This window comes from Paroedura picta, chromosome 8 (assembly GCF_049243985.1).
Source record: "Paroedura picta isolate Pp20150507F chromosome 8, Ppicta_v3.0, whole genome shotgun sequence".
Classification (NCBI taxonomy): Eukaryota; Metazoa; Chordata; class Lepidosauria; order Squamata; family Gekkonidae; genus Paroedura; species Paroedura picta.
Window position 1 is genome coordinate 43,452,152 of NC_135376.1, and position 16,872 is coordinate 43,469,023.

The 16,872-nt window shown below is 45.0% G+C and overlaps 2 protein-coding genes across 4 annotated transcripts; one reads left to right on the forward strand and one right to left on the reverse strand.

Moving 5' to 3' along the window:
* Nucleotides 1–5,443: 5,443 nt before the first annotated feature.
* On the reverse strand, nucleotides 5,444–12,903 carry MARVELD1 (MARVEL domain containing 1). 3 transcript variants are annotated; one of them, XR_013233554.1, is made up of 3 exons: nucleotides 12,779–12,903; nucleotides 7,396–11,453; nucleotides 5,444–6,854 (listed from the first exon to the last, which is right to left on the reverse strand). XR_013233554.1 is itself a non-coding variant. In XM_077349432.1 (2 exons), the coding sequence occupies exon 2, from the start codon at nucleotides 10,548–10,550 to the stop codon at nucleotides 10,023–10,025; it is 528 nt and encodes a 175-aa protein (XP_077205547.1). In that variant the 5' UTR covers nucleotides 10,551–11,453; nucleotides 12,328–12,903; the 3' UTR covers nucleotides 5,444–10,022. The 3 variants fall into 3 exon arrangements, 1 of the variants encoding a protein (XP_077205547.1); XR_013233553.1 differs by having other exon boundaries at nucleotides 12,328–12,903; XM_077349432.1 differs by having other exon boundaries at nucleotides 5,444–11,453; nucleotides 12,328–12,903.
* A 143-nt stretch (nucleotides 12,904–13,046) lies between these two features.
* Nucleotides 13,047–16,492, forward strand: AVPI1 (arginine vasopressin induced 1). The gene is made up of 3 exons (XM_077349433.1): nucleotides 13,047–13,233; nucleotides 14,917–15,274; nucleotides 16,074–16,492. The coding sequence occupies exons 2-3, from the start codon at nucleotides 14,955–14,957 to the stop codon at nucleotides 16,231–16,233; spliced, it is 480 nt and encodes a 159-aa protein (XP_077205548.1). The 5' UTR covers nucleotides 13,047–13,233; nucleotides 14,917–14,954; the 3' UTR covers nucleotides 16,234–16,492.
* Nucleotides 16,493–16,872: the final 380 nt, after the last annotated feature.

Consider the following 16,872-nt stretch of genomic DNA (forward strand, 5'->3'; position numbering starts at 1 on the left):
GGGAGCACAGGAAAGCGCGTCCTTCGCAGGTACGCTGGACTCTGGATCATAGAATCATAGACTTGGAAGGGACCTCCTGGGTCATCTAGTCCAACCCCCTGCACTATGCAGGACACTCACATCCCTATCGCTCATCCACTGTAACCTGCCACCCCCTTGAGCTTTCACAGAATCAGCTTCTCCGACAGATGGCTCTCCAGCCTCTGTTTAAAGAATTCCAAAGATGGAAAACACACCACCTCCCGAGGAAGCCTGTTCCACTAAGAAACTGCTCTAACTGTCAGGAACTTCTTCCGGATGTTTACACAGGAAAGATGCCGTGCCCAGGATTGTGGGACGTGGACCGAAGTGCAGGAACCCACCCCCGAGTCGCCTGAGCTGGAACAGAGACCAGCGTTTCTAGGGGCGGACTAGAGCAAAAAGGCGTTGAGAACACCCTAGTGGGCCACACTAGTCGTCCATCTGAGTCTAGCATACTAGTTCATAGATAGGCCAGCAGATTGCCCTGGAAGGCCAATAAACAGGCGCAGAAGCCAGTCCCTTTATCTGATGTTGCCTCCTAGTACGTATATTCAGAGGCTCACTGCCTCTTGATGTGGAAGCTCAGTTGTGGCTAGCAGCCATTGACGGACCTCTGTTCCATGAATCAGTCTAACCAATTTTTGAAGCACCCAAGTTTGTGGTCATCCTTACCTTAACAGGCACTGAATTCCACTATTTTGTTACTCCTTGAGTGAAAAACAACATTCTATGCCAGCAAAAGTGAATGTAAATTAAACATTTTTTGTTATGGGATGGTTTCCAGCCTGCTATAGAAATCTGATGAGTAAGCCAGTTTGAGAACCATCTTGGTGTACTGGTTAAAAATGGCAGCCTCTAATCTGGAATAGGCAGGTTTGATTCCCTGTTCCTCCACATCCAGTCAGCTGGGCAAGTTACAGTCTTATTGGAACTGTTCTCACAGAGCATTCAGTCGGTTGTGGGGAGAGGGAAGGCAATTGTAAGCCATTTTGAGACTCCAGGTAGTAAGAAGCAGGGTATAAAAGCCAACTCTTTTTCTAATGCTCATTGTGGTGGAAAGTGCTGTCAAGCTACAGCATAGCAATCTGGACGGTCTCTCATCAAGGTATTACCCATGGCCAACCATGCCTAGCATCTGATATTTGCTGAGATCAGGCTTGCCTGGGCCATCCTCCACAGCACAGCACCCATGATACAGTAAGGAAAGCTGCTATTTAAACATTTTGAAAATGCAGCTCAGCCATTCCATTTTACCATACAAAATAGGCAGCCATTCAAAATAAAGTATAAATTAGTATGAACAAAAGAAGGAAATGCTTAGGGTTCCTTCATGTTGTATTGATATAAACTTACAGTGGCCAAGTATGTGGACGGGAGTGACGTTTAGGACCTGGTCCAATCTGCAAGCCCATTGCCATGAAAGTCTATTTGTGATAAATTAGAAAGGAAGGAAGGTACTGTTCATATGGATAGTTATCAAAGTTCCAGGAGCTAAATTCTTCAAAGGTAGTGTTAGTTTTTTTCTGCCAAACCAGCAGTATCTTAAAGATTAATTATCGTATTTTTACATTTTTTGAAACAGAATGTATTTCAACGGATTCATGAAGTTAACCTAAACTGACACAAATATAAACAAGTACAAACAGAACTTTAGAAAAGAAATAACCACTTTGCCGGAAAAGCATCTGAAACTACACCCAAAAATAAACTGCCTCACTCAAGCAATGGCTTTTACATTCTCAAGCAGGCCATGCAAATAGATGGCTTGGCCCTGGTTTTGCAACCTCTCCTGATTTTGTATTCACCGTCTCTGCGTCCTTCCAAAGTTGTTCTGTTTCAGATTTTGATCTAGACCTTTGTAACCGTAGGAAAGGTTTTGTGTGTTTTGTAATCACATCTAATAATTGCAGGAACAGGACACAGGATTGAATATTCTGGGAATCTCTGGGGTGGGGTTGCATGCAGGCATACTGCAAAAGCAAGTGCTTTGCCTCTTTAGTGTGGATGGCAACGAAACCAAACATGAGTAATACAGGGTGAAATCTCAGAGACCACAAGCTAGAAACAGGAAGAAGTAGGATGGTCAGCGATCAGAGGGTGGTGCTTTTAAGGCTTCCTGCACCTAGAGCAGGAAAGCAACTGAAAACTTAAAGGAGATTTCTACACTCTTAATGTTGTTCCACTGGCCATTGTGTTTCTTTGGGAGGGCTGTTTTAATGTACATTTGTAGTGTAGATATTCTGATTTTGTGACAACTAACTGAAGTGCTCTTTCTTTTCTGAGGGCCTATTTGCACATGCCCTGCCAAAACATGACCAGAGGGCTGAGGTGGTAGAATGGACTACACCATTGCAGACTGGGGGGGGGGGGGGGGGGGGTCATGCTCTGATTGTTTCTTTGCATTAAAGTGACATGCTGGTAGATTAATAGCTTCTACTCCCATCCCTTTTTTTCTCTGTTCTGGCTTTCCAGTGGCTGGAAGTTTAAAAGAAGGAGCGCATTCCAAAGTGTGATCCTGCATTAATTTATACCTGCACTCTCATTCCTGGTTCTCCTGATTGTGTGAACTACTACCAGATCTTATAATCAGAAGCAATTGGGGGGCATTTTGTCCTTTCATCTGGAAATGCTGTGGTTAACTAGCCTCAGGAGATGGTCAGTGTAGACAAGGGAAATCCATGGGCAGGCAGAAAGGGAAGAACCAACTTGTGATGAGGGCCTCATAATAAAGTATGTTATGTGCTTGGTTCTAGGTTTGGAGAGCTGTGGGATTACTTGTTTCACACCCATTGCAAATCAGACTACATTTTTAGTAGATTAATTTGTTTCAGTTAGATAGTGCAAATTTATGTGCTTTTGACTGAGTTTATACCCTGGTAATTTTACATAGAATTGTAGCCTAAAAGTCTGTTAATTGGTTTAGAAGGCATTTGATTAATTAGCAGCATTTTTTTAAAAATTACTCAATACAGCTGTGATTAGTAGGCAGCATTTTAGCCATTCTGTTTTATCATGCTTAAGAAGGAATGCTTTCAAGACAATGTCAGCTGGAACAAGTACATGCACTATTAAATATTGTTTTTTTCTTCTGAACTGTTTAGTTCATGTATAGGTTTAATCAACTGATTAATCAAAACACAAACAATGAATTGACTATCAGCTTAATCTTGTCCTCAGAAAGAACAAGAAATCTGTTCCACAAGATCCAATAAATAAAATGGAAATTTAAGGCACAGTTAGTCCCACTGAAAGTTCGACACAGTAATACATTAGCTAAACAGGACAAAATTTTTAAAAGATGGGAAGACTACACTGAGGAACTATGCAAGAGAAATGAAAGGATGGCAGATTCCTTCCAAGAAGAATCTTTGAAAGAAGAATCTAAAGTTTTATAAAGTGAAATGAGAGCTCAATATACATTCAATTTTGAAAAAAGGAGATGTCAAAGACTGTTGGACCATTAATTTGGACCAACTATTGGACCATTAATTTCTTACACAGTAATGCTCAGAATCTTATGACAAACTGTTACCATATAAGGAATGAGAAATGCCAGTATGTTCCCGTAACCAGTGAAAATTTCTGAATTCCTTTCTGAATTCAGAAAAGGAAGAGGCACTAAAGATCATATTGCAAATTTACATTGATTACTAGAGCATACTAGAGAATTTCAGAAGAAAATCAGATTGTGTTTTATAGTTTACAGCAAAGCTTTTGACTGTGTGGATCATGAAAAGCTATACTTGGTTTTAAAAGAAATAGGTGTGGAGAGGTGTTTGGGAGGGTGTAGTTTGAGGAGGAAACTCAGGACATGCTGCCAGAATCTGCCCTCCAAAGCTCCAGTAGTCTGTAGTCTGGTAATCAATTGTAATTCCAGAAGAACCCTAGGGCCCACCTTACAATTGGTAACCGTCAATGAGGGCAGCAGAGAAAGTAGGCATCTTGTAGAATGAACAAAGTCCCTATTTACTCTTCCCCCCCCATAACTATGTAGTTAGGAGTGGCTCAGTGGAAAAGGAAATGCAGCTGCCATCCTGGTTTTGCCCATGACTTTTGATTCTGACATTAGTGTTGCTGCAGACAAGATAAGTCACAGATAAGTCTTGCCTTCCCCACGGTGCCTCAAATTTGTTTCCTATTGCAGTGCTTTTACACTCAGCTGCTAGGCAATTCCTTGGGTGAATCGTCTGTTGTGGTGGTTTCTGCCTCTTCATCATGCAACCCTTGCTCTTATGAAAAGCTTGTTTCCCTTGACATAGATCACAGTTCAGAGTCTTCTGATGATTTTAGGATGAGGAGTACCAGAGTCCTCCTGGGGAGTCCATTAACTCTCTGTGCATGGTTTCTACCCACAAAAGTAAGGATATTAATGTCATCCCTTCTTTTGCTGTCCTACCACCTTTGTTTGCCAACCTCCTATTATTTGGACACCAAGGGATTCAAATTTTTACCTGAATGGTAAATTATATGTAGGTGGTTTGCTTCTTCCATTATGTAGTGAATAGTGAATCTTACACAAAGGAATGGTTCCAGGCAAGGGTCTTTCTGTGACTGATTCACTATACATATAGACTGGAAGTGTACTGGGGATGATGTCACAAGGTTCTGTAAACTCTAGACATAGATTGATGTCCTTAATGTATGGATAATGTGAAAGCATTATCAGTATGTAATGCTGTAATTGGGGGTAGGATGCAATAGTGGTAGCCACAGAGCTATGTGGTGCCTATGGATATGTAACTTCTTACTTTGACTGGTATTTTGCTTTTTTGTTGCTATTTGCAGCTTATAGGATCACCCCCACATTTTACTGACAATGCCAGTGCTTATGGCCGCTCGTGTAACAATTACAGGCCTCAAATACCTGATTTCTTGTATCAGGAGACAGTCCTAATTTCAGCATTTGATTCAAAATGTGGCTTGGATTCATATTTTGAATTCTTGAAAAGAGCTCCCTGAAACCACGATTGTACAGTCTGCTCCAAAAATAAGCGGGTGCAATCAGTAATACCTTCATTTCTTAGTATGTCCTTCTACTCCTAATAAACAATGGTACAGCTCCTCAGCCCATCTGCTAGCTGAGGAAGTAGCAGGGCTGTATGCTGTGTAGCACCTGACCTTTTCCCACTCGTTTGCACAGAGGCTGGTCTGTTCTTCCTGCCTGAAATGTCAAATGCCAGAATATCCAGTTCTCCCTTTAAACTGGCTGTGAGGCAGCCAAGAGAATTTGGACACTCTCAGGATCTTTGGAGATCTTGAAAGCTTGAATTCATGCTGTCTGTCAGCCATCTCATAGTTGCCCTGAGCTAACCAAACTGCCACATGCCATTAACTTCTTTTGCTGTTGTGTGAGCCAGTATGAACTGCTTGAAGAAAGCACAAAGAATATACATCAATAAATACTAGGCAAATTGTAGGGAACTGGTTTCCTTCTTTGCTTTATTGACATCATGTCCCAGTACACATCAGTGCCACCAGAATGTGGGTTATTCCTCTTTACTAGAATTGCCAACGGTCCTGATTCTCCTAGGTCATAGACCTTAAAATAATTCTAATGGTAATTTAAAAAATAATCTCAGAATGCAAGACTGTTCTGAATGCTTCCTACAGAAAAAAATAATATGCAGCATTGAACTATTCAGATGTCTATGTTGTCCCCTGCTCTTTCATGACTGACTAGTAGCCAATAAGTGCTGTACTCATATTGTATGCCAGTTCAAAGGTCCCTGTCATCCTCTTAACTGATGTGATGGCAGCAACACAGGACCAATGGAATGGTTTGCCACTGACTTAAAACAGAATGACAAATAAAGATCAATATGACTGAGTAAATTATTAACATGTATAAGTTGTAGGAAATTGAGAGTTTTCCCTATCTGTATTGGGTAGTCTGGTGGCAGTGAAATGCTAGTTTCAGGGCCCTTTGATACAGCTCTCTCCGATTCCTTCCAAATGTCTACATTTCTGAGATTGGAACAATGTAGTTTCTCCACCTAGATCCGTTAGGAACAGTTTCAAACAGATAATATGAAGAATACATATAGGACCATTTTACTGGTGGCTTTTTTCCCATTACAATCCAAAGTACATCCTAGATTTGAGAAACAGAACATCTCTTCTATTTATTGATAATAGGTGATGATGGTGTTTATCATACTCTGTGAATATCTATGTGACTTCTGGACATTTTTGGAAGACTGATTGCTGATCTAGATAGGAATAATTATTTCCTTTCTTGAGATGCGCATTTGGGATCTACAGGACTACGGCACGGTGGGGGGAGGATCTGCCCCTGAATTTTGGAAAAATTGTTCTATTATAAACAGAGTAAAAGATCAAAGATTTTGCTCCACACATAACTTTATTAAAATGTATTATTATAAAATGGGGAGACGAGTATGGGATATAACCTTTGGGACACAGCCATATTCAGGTAAGCTTCCCGTATATAAACAGGAGTCAGAATCCAACTGTGAAATACTGAAAAATAAGAATTGGCTGAAAAGCCTTAAATATCTTGGCCAGCCTCATATGACAGAATGCTTCTCCTTCCACCACAAAAGCACTGATTTCCCAAATTACCACACTGTTGCGAGGTACTAAAAACTGAACTGACATCACAGTCATTGCTATTGAGGTACAAAGCCAGCTCCAGGGAAGCTGCAGAGCCCCTGTCCTCCCTCCCCAAAGCAAAGTAGATGGTGAGAGTCTAACATAGTTGCGCTTCCAGTTTTTCTTAGTAGCTTCTTGCACTGGATGGATTAGTGTGACCTCAAGATGAAGTCCTGGATTCGGCATGTGTGAGGCTCATTACTCCATAACTTCCTCACCACCTGGAAGGAAAAGATAGTCATTGACATCTCAGCTAGGCTACCACCATTCTTACTGGTGATAGCTTTCTTTCCGCACAACCATATGTTCTCCCCTCCCAAATAAACTTCCTTGGCTGACGGTGCCTTCAGTTCCCTCTTGCAATGACACCTAAGTTCTGCTCTGGATGAATGACAATGCCCCATCATTTCCTTCCCACCTCATGTTGGTCTGCACCAGGAAATATTAATTGGGCCATTTAGCGGGAACTTTCATACTTGCCGTCCAGTTAGAATGGTCCAGCAAAGGGGATGTTTGGATGCTTTTTCTTGCTTATTTGCTATCTGTACATCTAACTGGTGGTGTGCATCTTGTGATTTCACCGCAATCTTAATAAATACCTGGGGCTTTTGTTACTACTCAGTAGAGCAGAGCAGTGTACTATATGGTGTACTATAATTCTCCCTGCCCTCTAAGGATTGGGCCCATTTTTCAGTTGCCTCCTCACCTGTCATTTAAAGAGCACATCTTCCCCACCTGAATCTTTGTCTCTTAGTCTCTTACCTCAAAGTATCAAGGGCTTCCTCTGGTCAAAAGTCTTTGCAGAAGCCACTTCCCCCAACCATAAGATCTTTCTTCGGCTGATCAAGGAGAAAGGATGATCAAGGAGAAAGGATGGATTTACTTTCAAAGTAACTGGCAGCAGTTCCTCAATGCCTCATGCTAAGAAATATCTTTGGCAGGGCATCATAAGGATGACGGAAACAGATGAGGTCAGTGTTTTTGCCGATGTGTAGAACAGAAAAATGTCCAAAGGCTGAAGCAGGATTATTTGGTGTCTTGAGCAGGATAGGTGAAGGGGGTTTCTAGACGAGTTTCTGGCTTCTCTGCTGAAGTAATTACATTTACCAGCTTATGTGGTGTTGCTGGAATACAGTTTCTTGTTTGGATGAGGGAGACTTCAACAAAAAACTGAGCCATTTCCATCATTTGAAAACACGTTGGTTGTAGCATCTTAGGACAAGGCAGCTTGGGCAGCTACTAAGTTTGCTTAGCAGAAGTGTTGCCTATGAGGATCCGTCACTTGGCACTTCCATATTTCTGAGGCATCTCCCCCTTCAGGAGCAGGCAGTGTTGAAGTCCAATGTATGCCAGTCCAGAAATATGAAGTCATAGGGCTCAAATTGTTATGGATGCTGCACACAAATCAATTCCGACTCACATGATACAGAAATGTAGTTCCAGACAGCAGTGGTTTTAGTCTTTCTGCTATGCTTTGGAAATTCACTCAGTATGGATACCTATCTTTTCTGAGAGCTTCCATAGGATGTAACTGATCCTACCTGTTTTTGAACTACTGCTACTACTTTCCTTTGGCCCCAATGCCAGCTTTTGAAGCAATCATATTACCACCAACCTGGTCTCTCCAACTACAGTTCCTGTTTGCCTGTTTTTGCTCAAAGCTTATCTTTTCATGGTGTCCTAGAACCACGAAATTCCTTGTGGTCTCCTATTTATGGAGGGCATTGGCTCAGTACTTGATGCAAAATACACTGAACAGGCTTCTCCAGATTATGAGGAGAATGCATAACCCTAGCAAAGAGTGCTGCAACAGCCTGTTTTACCCTGATTGAAAGTCCAGTCTGAATTTTTACTTATTTACTTCATTTATGACCTGCCTCGATCCCCAATGGTGACCCAGCAGCTTATATTGTTCTCCATGTTATCCTCACAACAACCCTTGTGAGGTAAGTGAAGGGAAAAATGTGTGACTGGCCCAAGGTCTTCCAGGAAACTTCTGTGGCATAATGGGGATTTGAACCGGGGTCACCTAGATCCTGATCCAGTACTTAATACTACAGCACACTGGCTCTTAAATGTTTTATCTCATTAGAAAGGGACCTCATCTTGGTGCCTCCAGGAGGTAGGGGTTAGGTTACAAATCTACCTTAATAGGCCCTAATCACCCACAATGGATACTGGTGGGGTGGGGGTCCTCATATATGAGGCAGTCTGGTCTTCATCCTAACCTCATCAGCACTTCTTTCCCTGCCACAAGGGGCCTTTTTCCTGCAGGGTCCCACCAACAACCCCCTCCTTCCAAGCACTCCAAATGTTCCCCATTATCCATGACTGATTGGTCTTTGAGCTGGCTTCTTTTTCCATGAAGCAATAGTCCCTGAGGTTTTGTGGAAATGATACATGAACTAATACCAAGAAAATGAAAACAACAGTTATGGTCCAAGGCCAGAAGCATGGCTTAATTTGGGAAAGTTTACCAGAGTTCAGTCCATGAGCCTCTCTCTGGTGTCATTTCTGAGACATAGAGCATAAAATTATTAATAAGAGGGCATGTTTGAACACACACAAAGTGCATTTCTCTCATATTTGAAGAGGCAGAGCCTATGGGTTGGGTTACAGTACAGGACTTCCAGGTTAGGGAGTACAGCATTCTGGAAAGTGTGTTGCTATGGCAGAAAGGCTACAATATCCACATCAAGGTCTTATCCAAAATACAGAATTTTAAAAGGCATTATTTATAAATATATGATTAAAAACAGTGTGTCACAGAGAAAACAAAAACTTTTCATGGAAGTCTTTGTGGGTGATCTTTAAATTCTGCTTTGCTATAAAATAATAAACCAGAGGATCACCAAGGAGATGATTATTCAATCGTTCAATTAACTTACTGAATTAATTTCAATATTAAAGTCAGATCTTATGTGTAAGGCATAAATATATACGTAATGGCAAGGACTACATGCTCAACTAAAATTGCTCTTGTAAGAACAAAGAATGGCACTGGATGATCATAGGTTTTGAGGACTCCCAGTGGCACTTGCATTACAAGCTAGGCCATACAAAACCCTCCCAAACCCAGAAAGACCCACCTGCCACACGAAGGAGGAAGAGAAAAGAAGGGGGGGGGGCACAATCTGGCTCCAAGGTTTCATCGAAACAGCATGCCAATTCCAGTTCAGGGTCACAATAGCCCACATCCATCTGCTGGTGAGGGGGCCATATCCTCTATAGGGAAAGTCTGTTGATGTTCTGTCTCTCCATCAGGAAGGTAAGTTGGTAGGTCTGGAGCAAGGAGCAATCTGACTGTGGGGATGAGAGGTGTGTGAGGCTTGTCCATCTGTTTGAAGAGTGCGTCTATCCCTGTGTATCGGTCTATCTTCTTGCGTCTCTTAGATAATGTCATGGTGCCCCCGGGAACGGCGTACCAGACAAGAGAGTCCTGAAAGCAGGTAAAAGACAGCAGCGATGCCTGCAAAGATGGCAGCACTCAGGTAGGCACTGTAGCTGCAGGTATACTTGTAGGCACTCACGTTGCAGTAGCTGACATCCTGTGCCTTATGGACCATGATGCCTGCAGCAGCAGAGAAGAGAATGACCCCAAACAGCAGATCATGCGCTATATTGGTGATGAGCCAGCGGCTCCCAAGGCCTGGCACCAGAGCCCAGCGGCCCAGAAAGCTGAGCCCAAAGATTGCTAAGGTGAGCAACCATACGAGGACTGCAGCAAAGACTGCAAAGTAGGTTGCCCCTTCATACTTGTGTGCCGCTAAAGTAATCCAGCAAACGGCACCAGCCACCAGCTGCAATATGCGTAAAACTCCCAAAAGACTTCGCAGGAAGGTCCAGTTCAGGCTCAAAGGCTCTCGGGAGTGTGGATACGGCGGTGGAGGTGAAGAAGGTGGTGGTGGAAGAGGCATACTGCCTTTGGAAAGCACAAATCAGGCCTCCAATCCCTTCTGCAGTCCAGTGGAATCTCACTCCCTCCTTCTCAGCCACTTCCTTTGCCTGCAGCTGCCAAACATCTGCAGCTTAACAGTCTTTCCTACACTGGGGCCTCTCGGCTTCCCGCCTCGGCCCCTCCCTGGCCCCCTGGCCCCTCCTCTGCTCTGGGCGGCTCTCTGTCTCTTTTCATCTTTTTTGCTAATAAGTTGTTCCATCTCTCCTCCCCACCCCTGCTCTCAGAATAGGCCTTAAAACTACTGGCAGCCAGTCTGCCTCTTGAGCTCTGCCTGCACAGAAAGGTTGGCCTGCAGGCACAGAATGCTGCTCCACCTTGATGGGGTGGGTTCAGGACCAAGCCATTCGTTAGTGGCATAATGTTTAGGATTGCTAACTTTGTGTAAGAAAATTCTTGGATGGTGGTTAACCCTGGGGAAGGCAGGGTTTGGGGAAGGGAGGGGCCTCAGTGGGATATAGTGTCAAATTCCACCTTCCAAAATAACTATTTTTTCAAGGGAAATTGATACCTGTTGCCTGGAGATTGGTTGTAATTCTAGATCTCCAAGCTTCACCTAAAGGCTGGCAGCCCTATTTTATGTTTTACATGTTACACTTTAGGCATACATTCGACTCACAGGGTGATGTTACTTCAAATGCTTTTAGCTCCCAAATTAGATTGGGGAAGAGAAACAACAAATTCTGACTGGATCTCCAGAAAAGGAACTGCAGAGGAGGACGGGTCAGTTTCCTCACATCAAAATGACACCATTTAGTTTGGCACTGAAAAAAAGATAAGTTACTTTTGATTTTGCCTTTACCGTGTTCAAGAATATTTTGTGGAGTATTATCTGGAGGCTATGGAGCCCCGTGTCTTCCTTTCCCTGAAAATATGTAAACATAAAATACACAGCATTAGTCTCTATTTTCCCTAATGCCAAATACCTCCCTCATGCAACTTCCTGAATATCCAGAGCCAACCTAGTCAAATGGCCTCCATTTATTTGTTTATTCATTCATGCATGCAATTTATATACTGACCCTCACTGTGATACCTCGGGGCAGTGTACACAGAACCAGTGGAAAGTGGGAAAGGTACATGGAAACATTTGGAACAGTGTGAATAAGCAAAAAGATTTATGTTATAACAACATTTGGGAAATCACAACAGTTGAAAAGGGATAACAATGGTTAGGGACATGCTGAGTGTCAAGGTTGCCTGGCAAGGGACCAGACTATAGGGAGGTCCCGAATTCCAATACGGCCTTGATTCAATTGGAGATCTCGTTCCACCAAGTTGGAACAATGGATGAAAAGGTTTTAGCTAGTCAAGGCGACACAGATTTCTTTGGGGCCAGGGATCACCAGATGGTTGAGTGTCACTCTTTGGGGAGTACAGGCAAGTAGACAGTCCTTGAGGTCCACCTTTTCTGTGTTATGGCCTTTTCTATGCTAACTTTTCTCAGAAAACGCAACACCAGGAATTTACACTGGTGGTTTCCATCTGATTTTTGGCTCCCTGGTGCTCATCTCACTGGACAGCAGAGCCTTCCAGGTTGACCCTTCTGCATTTGTCTAGTTGTGACTGCTTGGAGCAGGGGTCTGCAACCTTTTCCAGTTTGTGGATGCTTTTGGGAGTTTGGCACAGCACGGTGGGTGCAGCCACAAAATGGCTGCCAGAGAGTAGCTGCCTCAAAAGGCAGAGCCAGGTGGAGAACAGCATCTGGAGAAGGCAGAGCCAGGGCTGCTGCAGCTTACCTTCAATTACACATTGAAACTCCTTGTGCAGTGGTGGCAACTACTGCAAAACAAAATTTGCACACATCTGTGCAGTCAATCAAATTTCAAATGGCCAGTCAGAAGCTTTTGTGGGCAAAAGTCCCACCCACTTTCTGGGCGCCACGTTGGGGATCCCTGAATTAGAGAATGAAGCGGGCTGTTTCTCCAAATCGTTAGCAGCCTTACCAGAAGGCCGTCGCACCACGCAGCGAGTCTGGAAAACCAGACACGGGGTCTGGCAAATGAGCCTGCTCGCTAGCAGCCGAGACATTATAACCCTCGGCCTCCAGCGCGCCTAAGCTAGGGAAGGTCCTGCCTTCAGAAAATCCAAACAACGTATTATTGTCGACTAGGGATAGAGATGAGGCAGACAATCCTGGAAAGCGGGGAAGAACAGAGAACACTCACACACGCACAGCCCGTCCCTTACACTGAATGATGGGGTTTCCCTGCGAAAACGCGCCAGAAACCTTAATTTGCCCTCTGCCCGGGGGCTGCCTCACAACAAGGCTGTGTCTCGCCACGGGCAGGCACGACCCCACGCCTCCGTTCCCAGACATGGGCGGAAACCCAACCCCCCTCCCCCTCCCCCTCCTTGGAGGCTCCCTCCTCGCTGACGTCAGTAGCGGCGCTTGCCACGCGTTCCCACCCTCTCTGCGTCGGATTGGGTCGCTAGTTGCCCTGGGAGTTCGGATTCGGCAAGCAGGAGTCCGGCGCCTGGAGAAGCTGATTGGCTGGAGTCTGCGTTGTCCGCTCTCTTCAATGGAGGAAGAGGAGTCGTCCCTCTGAGCGGCCGGAATAGGTCTGGGGAGAGACCCGCAGGGCGCTTGGCAGAACCCACCGTGGCGGGGCTCAAGGACTCTTCGAGCGAGCCGCAGTCCCCAGGTTTGTGTGTGCCGGGATCTACCAGGGTCCAGGCGGCTGCTACGCAAAGAGCCGCTGCCCTTACGGTCCAGGACTCTGGAACCCGGAGCAAAAATCGGAGGAAGCGGAAGGGGGGGGCTTAGGTAGTACTAGTACAAGGGTGTGCAAACTGTGTCCCTCCAGATGTCCATGGACTACAGTTCCCATGGCTTATGCTAGTGCGTTCAGAAGAGGGTTCTTTAACTCTCCCCACCCCGGGAGATGTTACGTTGATATCCTGCCTTTTTTCAAGGTCAGAACTCTGGACCTGCTTTGTATGTTAAGCTTTAGACAGCTTCGTGTCAGAGTGTGTATTGGAACCTGGCCTTCCCATTATTGTGCAGGGAGTGGCATTAATAGGATTTTAACATCCGTACCACCCTGAGAAATAGGCTAGGCCCAGAAAGGAGGACTAGCCCAAAAGCCACCCAACGGGTTTTGCGTTGAAGCGAAGATCTGAACCATAGCCTTCCTGGGTTGTGGCCCAGGCTTCATTTGCAACCCGCACAGGCCTCAGGATGCTAGCTGTGCAGATACTGGCACCTGGACTGGATGGGGACCTAGGAAGAAGGGAGCATATATGTTGACCAGAGCTCCTATGCCATCTTCCCAGAGAAAGGGAAAAGGCAGTAATTCTTTTCACTCTTCATTCTACATGTATTTAAATTAGTCTAGGGGGGAGGATGTTCATATGGGCAAACATACTGGGAGTGAGTGAACCCTTTTCTTCTCCAGCACCACAGCTCAGATCTGTATTAGTCTTCTCCTGTAGCTGCTTTTCACAGCTAAAGTAAATGTTGAATATCTGCTCAGACCTGCAGCCCTGGGTGAAACCAGAAAGACTGATACGAATGCTACACATTGAGGGTCATTTTCTGAATGAGCCAATGAACAGTTTTGCACTGTTCCTGGCTAAGTGTTGAAGTAGCCAACCTACTAGGGTCAGAATGCCAAACAAGCGTCCATTGAGGGCTGGGAGGGGTGGAAGGAGGAGTATCCCTCTTGAAGACCTGGAGTGTTGTCAGGGAAATAACTGCTATGGCAGTGCTGTCAAGTAAGAGGTGCCAGAACATGAAAACTGATGAGCGGATCATCTCAGTAAAAGGCAGTGACTGCAAGAATGTGGGTACTTAGATGAAGAAGAGCTGTTTTGTTTTATATCTTGCTTTTCACTGCCCAAAGGAGTCCCCACCTTTTGTTTGCCCTCCAATGCTGATAGAATCTGCAGGCATGCAAATCTCTTGGAGCAGTTTTCTTGCAGATGCTCACCTATGCTACTTGAGCACAACTGTAGCCTGCAGGAACTGACCTGTCATTCATGTGACACTAGCTGGTTTGTACAGCGGAATCTGGGTGACTAGAGAAAGTTAGCACTCTCTTCCAGGAGGACACAGCATCTGGTGCCATCAGGGAATGTCTGAAAACCAAGCCCCAAGGTTCTGCCTGCTTTCTGAACTGCTTCTTAAGGAAAGCAGGCAGAACCTTGGGGCTTGGTTTGTGTATGAGGAAGGGACAACTTTGAGGTCCCTCAGAGCATGGTTGTGGAAGGATCCAGTTGGAAAGACATGCTGACAAGGAAACATGTGAAGTCAGGAGGAGAAAACACAAGCTGCTATGAGCCATTAATGTTGCAGCTTCATCACTGTTCCCCATATCCTTTCACAGAATTGCCTCCAGCTATAGAGTGGACAGACCCCAGCCCCATGGGCACTCCTGCCTCCATCGCTTGTGACTTGCACCACCCTCAGGCACCCAGGTCTTGCACTCGTAAAAAAGCATCTGCCAACATCTTTCAGGGAGTAGGGCTGCTGCAGCTACACCATCTCTTCCACAGCAGTGGGGATGTGCAAGCAGAGGAGCGGGCCCAGCTCGTGTGGGAGCGTGCAGGGAATCGGTGCATTGCCCAGGCCTTGCAACAGCTGCGCAGAAGGCAGAGAAAACTGAGGCCGCGGCCCCACCAGAAGTCTTCAGAGTCAGGAAGTAGCACTGGATTCCTGGAGTTACAGCACTTTAGCCGCTTACGGTATAGTCTCCATGTTCATTATTCTCCACTGCTTCCTAGGTAGCAGCTGGTTCATCATTTCTATCACTCATCAAGCCAGATTCGTATCTCAGCCCTTGCTTATCATCCTTTGAATCACAGCATGCTCTAACTTAATGCTTTCCTCTATTTCTTCCTCATATGTATTCCCCAAGCTAGAGCAGTGGTCCCCAACCTTTTTATCACCGGGGACCACTCAACACCTTTTACTGAGGCCCAGTGGGGGGGGGTAGTTTACTCCTCTACTCTCAACCACTGCCCTAACGCTCTCTGATCGCTATGGTAATGTTTAAACATCCCTTCAAAATAAGATACAGACACGCCACAACAATGAAGTGTGTTGTAAAGGGCTGGGGGAGATGAAGGGCCGGGGGGGGGGGAGGCATCCTTCGGGGCCCACCTCCAATTAGTCGAAGGACCACATGTGGTCCACGGCCCACAGGTTGGGGATCGCTACTCTAGAGTACCCTGTAAATGCATCCCACAGCCTACCAGTCTTAACACTGCTACCAATAAACTGTGGTTACCACTACTTTGGCATGCGTACTGTAATATCAATGGTAGCATGTGCTAGAATGGCTCTCTTATGCAGAATTTAATCCTCTTTTGTCAAAATGTAGCTTCTACAAAACCAAGATTATACTTGGCCTGGCTTGACCAGGAGCACACCCCTAAAACTCAACATCTTCCCTTGTGTAGAGCTGTCAAGGCATTTTCTGTCCTACATCGTAATCTTTCTCAGTTTCTCCAGCTCCTAATAAGTTCTTTTGCTGTTCTACAGGATTGAAGACTGCACTACATCTTGTACTGAGGACAAAGGGCCCAACAGTAGCAAGAAACCAGATGTGGCTGGTCAAGCCAGCTCATGCCCTGCCTCCTACTACAAGCAGAAGAGAAGGGGTACAGGAGCTGCTAGCTACCTGCACCAGATCCACCAGTGAGCAGCTGAACCCAACCCTTCAGTTGTCAGTCTATGGCACTGTGCAGAACAGGAACAGTCTGAGAGAGAGGATGCCAAAGGACAACTCTGCACACCTCTCAAGCAAAAATTTCACCCTTCGCTTAGGGGATCACCTGAAACCATCGACAATTTCTCAGATGCAGCAAGGCAATGTCCTTGGTTTGGCAGAGCACAAACACTAAATTTACTAAATGCACTTGCCTGTATTTAATAAATGCTTATACATATTCATGTGCAAAGACTGGCCTCTCGTGCACTGGGGAAAGCGTATAAGCCTGAAACTGGGCAGTGAATTTCACTGTAAGCTGGCTTCATACTAGGAGGTAAGCATGGTGGCATCTGAAGTAATTATTGGCAGTATAGGAAACATAGCCCTACTGAGGTAGGTAGGACCAGCAAACTGAAGAGAATCAGCTACATCCTACAATTCAAGGCCAATGAATGACTGTTACTGGTTAGAGGACAAAGGGGAAGAAATGATGCAGTCATTCTTACACAAAATATGAATGCAGCCTTCAGGAAGAAGGACCATATTTAACAGCACAAGAATAAATGAATCCTGAAAGCAGCCTTGTGCAGTGGCATGATCCTGACCTGTCTAGCCAAAGCAGGAATGATG

Coding starts and splice junctions, on each gene's coding strand:
- AVPI1 (XM_077349433.1), top strand. CDS start 14,955: ATGGGCACTCCTGCCTCCATCGCTTGTGACTTGCACCACCCTCAGGCA. Junction 15,275..16,073: donor CAGCACTTTAGCCGCTTACG/GTATAGTCTCCA, acceptor GCTGTTCTACAG/GATTGAAGACTGCACTACAT.
- MARVELD1 (XM_077349432.1), bottom strand. CDS start 10,550: ATGCCTCTTCCACCACCACCTTCTTCACCTCCACCGCCGTATCCACAC.